Below are 8140 nucleotides of genomic sequence, written 5' to 3'. Positions count from 1 at the left end.
AAACATGTCAACAAAGACCAACATAGTTGTTAAATCACAAAGTCAAATAAAGCAAAAAAGTAAAGTATTCAGAAACACTATTTCAACATTATTCACAGTCTCATTTCTTATCTTGGTTGCTGGCTCTGTGGTGTTTGTTTCACTAATACAACTAAAAGAAGTATCAGATTTAAAGACCATTTTCAGTGTGTCTTTTTCTAACTTGGTATGAGCAAATTCAACAACAGAAACACCTTCTTTGTCAGATACACATAATTATATGATGAGCTCATGAATCCATTACACAGGGTGATGTCACTCCAAATAAATGAGGGAGGTTTTCACTCAATCATGATACATTAGAGTTAATCAAGTCTATTTTATTTGTATAACCCAATATCACACCCAATATTACAGTCTGTGCAGCAATACAACATCCTTTATCCTTAAATCCTTGATTCGAATAAGAAAAAAACTCCCTAAAAAAACACTTTGACACGAAAATGGAAGAAACATCAGGAAGAGCAACAGAGGAGGGATCCCTCTCCCAGGACAGGCAGGCAGGAAATAGAGAATAGACCAGAGAGCAAAATTTCAGAAATACAGCATTGACAAACACAATGACAGAATTATAGATGGATAGATAACGTGTATGAGGAATTTGAGTTCTTCATGTTGTAGAGCAAACCCAGCAATGGAATGAAAACCACTGTCCATTTGCAATGAAACAGCTAACTTTCCGTTGTGTCAAACAGCACCCTTCCTTATTCCTACTGTTGAAGGTGAGACTACAGAACATGACGTTGTCACATACAGGAAACATATAGACCAGTTTCTCCTCCTAGTCTGGCTGCTGTAGTTTGTCTTAAAAGGCCTTTCTGACATGTGACAGTAGGAAAAGCTCAGGCATAAAAAATAAGATGAACAATGTCTGAATTCTATTCAGCTGCTTCAGTTTCAGGCTCCTGGTGTTGTGCATGCTGGGTCACTGTCACGCTGTCATGACTTACTGGGACACTTGAATAGAACAGAAATTAATGTTAAGGTTAGTTTATGTTAATAGTAACACCTGTATTTTTTCTACAATGACAAGTCCAAATATCTGCTGTGAAAAGAGTCTACAAGAGTCTATCTTTGTTTCTCTCTCATGTATCTTTGGACTTGTGGTGGAGTAAAGTGATCCATCTCTATTTTTTCCATTTTGACTCCCTGACAGCCTCACTGGGCCCTTAGGAGAAGTTGGACCAGGAAACTCTGGTAGGGGAATGACTTCTGGCAAAGAGCACAATACGACTTTATAAACCCTCGTTGTAAAATCATGGGGCGCCTTCTAATAGGACAGGTATGACGTTATATCATAGTGAACCAATCAGCAGTGATCTAGTTCCTGACATGACCAATCAGCGCCCGTTAGAGCATATTCGTCCTGATTGACCTCCGCACTTCCTTCCGACCCTTTAAATCAGGATTTCTTTACAATTCTGCCGACCGTAAACGGCAAAGCTGAACGAAGCTGCCGAGAGTTAACGGTTAACCACAGCTGCACAGGAAACCCGCTCTCACACCTTCACATTAAAACTGGATCTGTGTTCATTGAGGGAGAGAAAATGCGCCCGTGGTTGTAAAGAACACAAAAAATGAATAAAATATGAAACTCAATATTATATTTACTTAAAATGCATTTTACAATAAAATGAAAATGCATTTAAAGGTGGCGGCGCATGACATATAATTATTAATGGTCTTATTTTTAACATCTGAACCGGAAGTATTCGCACTGTTTTACAAGGTTGAACATCAAGCTAGCATCGAGCCATTCATATCAAGCTAGCGGCTCCATCACTCGCGAGCTACCTCGCTCTTTTCGAGGTTCAGTTTCTGTCTTAGTGATAGCGGGACAGCTAAACAGAAAATGGCTCTGCTAACGCCATTATTCGCTTTTCTGTACCACTTGCCACAGGTGTACAAGTGGCTGCTGAAGCCTTACTATATAGCTTCTCTCTTCATGTCTGTCGCCTTTCTAGCTGTCCGCAAAACGCCTGGCGTCTGCGACCACCTGGCCACGCAGCGAGAGGACGGCAACTCCTGCGACTTCGACTGGGTCCGTAGAAAATGCTGGAAAGTCACAAATTGGTCGTCAGTAATTAGCATCAGTTAGCTGATCAGTTAGTGGGTGAACACAGCTGAGGGTCGGTGGACAGTAACGTTAGACTACAGGCCAAACTACAGTCTTCATTCCTGAAGCTCACACTCTAAAGCTTATTGATACACAAGACAAAACTATTCAGAACGCACTACAATTAATTATGTATGTATTGACTGTTGTCCGAATTTAACAGTGAATCCCAAATAAACAGTTGAACGTCATACATCTCAGACTCCCAGATATGCACCAATAAGGTCGCGCAAAACGTCTTAAAATCTCAGATATCTCTGGAGTTTGTAGTGATATTGTATTGTATAGTCCGCATTGTTAGGACTTAAAATGACCGTTGGCTTCCTCAATATTACAGAGGCCTGTGCTTGATGAGTGTTACTAATGCTGTTGCTCTTTGAAAGGAAATGTTTGCATGTCATGTGGGTGATGATGTGTTCACTGTGGAGTGTAGTTTACGGCACCATGAATTAGTTTTTGGGGGTTTTTTTGTTGTTGTTTTTTTTTTTTTGCTAATGCAGTTGTTTGTGTTTGCAGAGAGAGGTGGAGATCCTGATGTTCCTCAGTGCCATTGTCATGATGAAGAACAGACGAGCGAGTGAGGAAATTGTCTTCTGTATCATTTTGTTCTGGATGTATTTGTCCTCAGCAGTCTTGTTGGGGTTCACTGTCATGTTATAATCTGATGATGTATGGATGACAGTATATCACCTGAACCACGGCCTAAATGGAGTAATAACATACTGTGAGATTATATAAACGCACTGGGCCAAACTTTGACATACGGTGGATGAAACTGCATCTAGTATTTGAATTGTAGAAATAGCGCCGCTCACGATTAAAAACAAAAACTAAATGGATAGTATCGTCATCTCCTGGTAATGTAAATACTTCTTGTGGCACGAATTTGGACACTGAAAAATGTCTCTGCATGTGTTTGTGCCAGTAACGGTGGAGCAGCATGTCGGCAACATCATCCTGTTCAGCAAAGTAGCCAATGTCATCCTGTTCTTCAGACTGGACATCAGGATGGGGTTGCTCTACCTGACACTCTGCATAGGTCAGTCCAACCTTTACCAACACACACACACACACACTCACACACACACACACACACACACCAGCTGACACTTTCCTGTTTTATCAATCATGTCTTGGAAAATACATGTCTAAAACCAGGATCATTTATTTTGACTCAATCCCACACACACACACACACCGTCCTGCTGCCAGAAATACTCATTCAGCACCAAATGTGGATTCATCCGCCACTGAAAATAGTTCCCAACAAATATACGATTTCCTCCTGCTTGAGTAAAATTTGCTTAAAACTACAGTGACCATCTGTTTTAGGAAATTACTGAGCACTGAATTAATAAACAAAACTATATATATTAATGAGTCAGTCCCCAAATCTCCAGTATCTGTTGGTCTCCTGTTGGCTGCAGTGACAACACAGAGAACATTATCATAAGGTCCTGATGTTATTCTCTCCTGTTGGTTGTTTGTGTTTTTCAGTGTTTTTGATGACCTGTAAGCCTCCTCTTTACATGGGACCAGAGTACATCAAATACTTCAGCGACAAAACCATTGATGTAAGTAAAACTTGAAGAATTTATAGTCAGTTTGGCCACCGACAAGGGGCAAAAATCTGAGCAATTTCTTTTTATTCATAAATCAGAAATATGTGTGTGTGTGTGTGTGTGTGTGTGTGTGTTCAGGATGAGCTGGATAGAGACAGTCGTGTGACGTGGATCGTCGAATTTTTCGCCAACTGGTCTCCGGAGTGCCAGTCCTTCGCTTCAGTCTATGCTGATCTCTCCCTCAAGTAAGACTCCATCCATCCATCCATCCATCCATCCGTCCACTATCAATGAAAACTCAGTGACATTAACAAAAGCAGCTTCACTTCTTGCTGTTGTTGTGTTGTAGGTATAACTGTGCTGGTCTCAAGTTTGGTAAAGTGGACATTGGACGCTATGGAGAGGTTTCTAAGAAGTAGGACATTTTATTTCTGTTTTACTCTATTTGTCTTCTCAAGTGTCTTTTATTCTGTCCGCATGTGGTCTTGAACTGGATGGAATTCTGTTCTGCAGGTACAAGGTTTCTGCGTCTCCGCTGTCCAAACAGCTGCCCTCCTTGGTGTTGTTCCAGGGAGGAAAGGAAGTGATGCGGCGCCCCCAGGTTGACAAGAAGGGGAGAGCCGTATCCTGGAGCTTCACTGAGGTCAGCATGGACACTACACTTCTGATCTGACACTATTAACCACAAAATCCATGGTTACAGTAGTTGATCGTATTAACTGTATTTTCAAAAATAACAAACCTTAATTTATTTACTCTGGACATGGAAGCAGCCACACATTTCTCCATTCTCTATTTCTCTGTTTTGTGTCCGCAGGTTAGGCACTTGGGGAAACAACAGACATGACTTTTTAGCATTTATGAACTGTTACACCGTAGTCTGTACTGTACATTTGCTGTCAGACTGACAACTTACTGCTAACCTTTTCCTCTGCTCTGCTCGCATCCACTGTCACTTTCCTGCCGATCGCTCTTTCCCACTCACTACGCAAACATATCACACAATGCCCTATTCCTAAACAGAGTTACACTACCAATAGTATCCCAGGTAGTGACACAGAGGTTGCTACAGCAGTATATGCTAAATAAAAGTACACCCACTCATTCAAGGGTTTTTCCTTAATTTTTACTTGTTTCTACATTGTAGAACAATACTGAAGACAACAAAACTATCAAATAACACAAATGGAATTATGTAGTAAAATAGCCACTGTTTGGTTTTCACTGAACAGGTGTGCCTTGTCCAAAGTTAATGGGTGGAATTTCTTGCCTTCTTAAATGTCTTTGAGACCATCATTTGTTTTTGTGCCAAGGTGGTGTTGATATACAGCAAAGAACCCTATTCCACTGCTGTAGTAATCCATATTAAGGCAAGACTGGTTGTGTGTATCTGGTTGGTTCTTACAGGTAAAATACAGATATGACTTGCCACATTTGGCTGTGGTAAATGCAGTGAACGTGTCTCCTACTCTCATCATGACTTGTCATCTGTCTCTGTGTCACCACCAGGAGAACATCATCCGAGAGTTCAACCTGAACGAACTCTATCAGAGGTCCAAGAAGCTGAACAAGTCCAAAGGAGACAAGGTCAGCCAATCCCAGTTCCCCCCTGTCCCTGAGGAGGAGGAGCCAGAGCAGCCAGGAGCCGACACCCAGGGGGAGGAGTCTGAATCCAAGAAGGACAAATAAGACGGCGCGCGTCGCTCAGCTTGGACCTCTGGATGGAACTTGTGGGTTCAGGTCAGCTCCTCTTCGCTCTCCTCTTCAAAGTGTCTAGTTTGTTCAATCAGCAGGGGACTGGTGTCAGTGTGGATCAACACCCCCCCCCCCCCCCCCCGAAATAATATTCTGCTACGAGAATGACTTCTTGTTTGAATTGCCACAATAGGTCTTTCTCTTTCCAGCACCATGTTACACTAAACATTTCCCTCAAATCCGGTAATTGAACAGTGGTGCAGCTGTACAGTGACCTCAGTCTGTTCCCCCTTTTAGAAAAGAACAAAGAGGACGAGTGTACACTTGAGCAGAGGAGCAAGCTGAGATACAGTAAAGCGGCTTTTGACACCTGGTCCAGTATATCAGTGTAAAGCCTGGAAATGTGCTGTGCAGAGTTTACACAACACATTTCTCATGGTTTAAGCTGTGAAGCCTGACTGACTGCTGATTTCAGGACCGTCAGTCGACTTATTACTAATTAACAATGAGGGAGCAGTGAATGTGAATGTTTTTCATGTAGACGTTTTTATGCAACTAATTTAATTCAGAGTAGATTTTTAAACACATTCTTTGATTAACTGTATATTAATGTAAACTAAGTTATCACTCAGCGGTACACGGAGAGTAGGCTGAGCATTCTGCTGCGGTTTGTCTTGACATGAGAAACATTTATGGGAGCGCTTGATTAACATCGCCACAGCCGCATGAGCCGGGTGGTGTTTGTCAAGTTCATTTATGGTTGGCCAGCATCCCTTGTTGACAGAAGTTCAACTTTCTGACATTCAAGCCTTCCTGAAAAAACATTCCATTATTATTACTATTTTTATGATTATTATATTTTACAGATTCCTGCTGTCCTTTGTTTTGTTGTTTTGTTGCAGTGTATTTGCCTCTCAGTTAATATGTCATGTCGCCTACACTCGTGCCATGCATTCATGGTAACCTGCCAGACATTTTCTTATTTGGAAACACTTGCAGGTTTTATACTGATTGAAATTCTTTGAATTTGGGGTGTTGTACTTATTTTCTGTTTTCAACAAGGTAACCAGTATTTTATTATTTGGGTATTTTAAGCCTTTATTACTAGCAGACAGAAGAGAGATGACAGGAAATGAGGAGAGTGAGAAACGGGGAATGACAAGCAACAAAGGTCCCCAGCTGTACTTGAACTGATGATGTAATGGTTCATGGTCAGCGCCGTAACCCCCTAAACCACCAGGGTGCCCCAGGTAACCAGTATTTGATTTGATTTTCTTTCCAGAAACAAGCAGAGCTTGAGCTTTAGCACCCACTGAGCAACTGATTTCACTTTCTAGGCCTTTTTTTGATCAGACGCTCTGTTTGCAGCTCCCAAAATTCTAACCAATCCTACAAATAAAGAGTAGTCGAGCATGAAATGTATTTTAAGATTAAGATTTTTATTTCCTGTTGCAGTGTTTGCAGCAGCATTATTGATTACTTACTAACATAATACCTAATCATTCTGGAAATGTCCAGTAAAGAAGTTTTGCATTTCATTTGGTACTAATTATGGGAAAATCTGAATTTTCTTTTGAAAGAAAAGCTTCTTTTAAATCCAGGCTAATATTCATTTGTTATTCGTGTATTACATGTTGAACTGTCGACATTTTTTTTTTTTTTTAATGTTCAGCTAATCTGCTGTGCACTGATTATACGATTCAGTAGGTTATACAGCAGGTACTGGCTGTTAATTAATAAGAACTCTATTTCTCCAGTAATTTGTACCAGATCACATGAATGTCTAGAAAATTATTAGGAAATTGTAGACCCATAAAATATATATATATATATATATATATATATATATATATATATATATATATATATATATATATATATATATATATATATATATATATATATATATATATATATATATATATATATATATATATATATTTCATTTACAAATGATATCAAAGAAATATCAATACATCTATCAGAAATCACCCAAAATCCTGTCCTCCACATGCTTGAGGTTTAGAAACTGCAGTACAGTAAATAGGGTAAATAGAGGTACAGTCAGGCGGGTGAGCAACATCTTAAAAATCCAAGTGTTTATTTAACATATTGTATGTCAGTTTAATGTCATTTGGTTTGATAATACAAGGAGTGGATTTGTTTTTGATGAAAAGACAAAAGTGATTTTCATTCACAGTGGGGGATGTTTAGGAGATTTCCTCAGTGTGGACCAGTTACATGTCTGTATATACTGTATGAATCCAGAAATCATCACACCGGCTTTGTATTTCCACTCAGATTTTGAAGTCATGTCAGCCAGTTAAATGATGTCAAACGCTTCATATGCTGCATATTCATTGGCTGAGTACTAGACAAAGCTTTTATGTTCTTCTGTAAATCTGTGATTAGCATGAGGATAAACTGAGAGCATGTTTGCAGCTGTTAAGAATGAGACTTCACATTCCAGGATTGTCTCACATATTCACTTTTTTCATGTATTTGTTTATTATTTTCCTTTACAATATAAATGATCAGAAAGATTGTTTCTTGAATTAAATAAGACTATTTGAGGCATTTGTTTGAATTTTCCTGCTTTTTTTTCTGTTCTGTGATAACATTCCTAATCAGGATCTTGAGCATTCTCTTCCTTTGTTGCACTAAAATGTTGAACACATCCATACACACTGTTTAGATTAGCTTTTTGAAGACACTGTGAGTTTATTCC

The 8140-nt window shown here is 39.6% G+C and overlaps 1 protein-coding gene across 3 annotated transcripts; it reads left to right on the top strand.

Annotated features, from left to right (window-relative positions):
* Positions 1–1737: 1737 nt before the first annotated feature.
* Positions 1738–6219, top strand: tmx2b (thioredoxin-related transmembrane protein 2b). Of its 3 annotated transcripts, XR_006402835.1 has the most exons (9): positions 1738–2080; positions 2672–2732; positions 3081–3194; positions 3653–3729; positions 3856–3962; positions 4067–4132; positions 4231–4360; positions 5227–5457; positions 5710–6219. XR_006402835.1 is itself a non-coding variant. In XM_044346666.1 (8 exons), the coding sequence occupies exons 1-8, from the start codon at positions 1892–1894 to the stop codon at positions 5404–5406; spliced, it is 924 nt and encodes a 307-aa protein (XP_044202601.1). In that variant the 5' UTR covers positions 1738–1891; the 3' UTR covers positions 5407–5548. The 3 variants fall into 3 exon arrangements, 2 of the variants coding, with proteins under 2 accessions (XP_044202601.1, XP_044202602.1); XM_044346666.1 differs by lacking the exon at positions 5710–6219 and having other exon boundaries at positions 5227–5548; XM_044346667.1 differs by lacking the exons at positions 1738–2080; positions 5710–6219 and adding an exon at positions 2096–2287 and having other exon boundaries at positions 5227–5548.
* The last annotated feature ends 1921 nt before the right edge of the window (positions 6220–8140 follow it).

Source organism: Thunnus albacares, chromosome 3, assembly GCF_914725855.1.
Source record: "Thunnus albacares chromosome 3, fThuAlb1.1, whole genome shotgun sequence".
Taxonomy (NCBI): domain Eukaryota; kingdom Metazoa; phylum Chordata; class Actinopteri; order Scombriformes; family Scombridae; genus Thunnus; species Thunnus albacares.
This window is presented reverse-complemented; position numbering and strand designations above follow the sequence as displayed.

Excerpts from the sequence above, each read along its gene's own strand:
- tmx2b (XM_044346666.1), top strand. The coding sequence starts at position 1,892 with ATGGCTCTGCTAACGCCATTATTCGCTTTTCTGTACCACTTGCCACAG. Across the intron at positions 2,081-2,671 it reads ACTCCTGCGACTTCGACTGG|AGAGAGGTGGAGATCCTGAT; the intron begins GTCCGTAGAAAA and ends TTGTGTTTGCAG. Across the intron at positions 3,963-4,066 it reads TATGCTGATCTCTCCCTCAA|GTATAACTGTGCTGGTCTCA; the intron begins GTAAGACTCCAT and ends GTTGTGTTGTAG.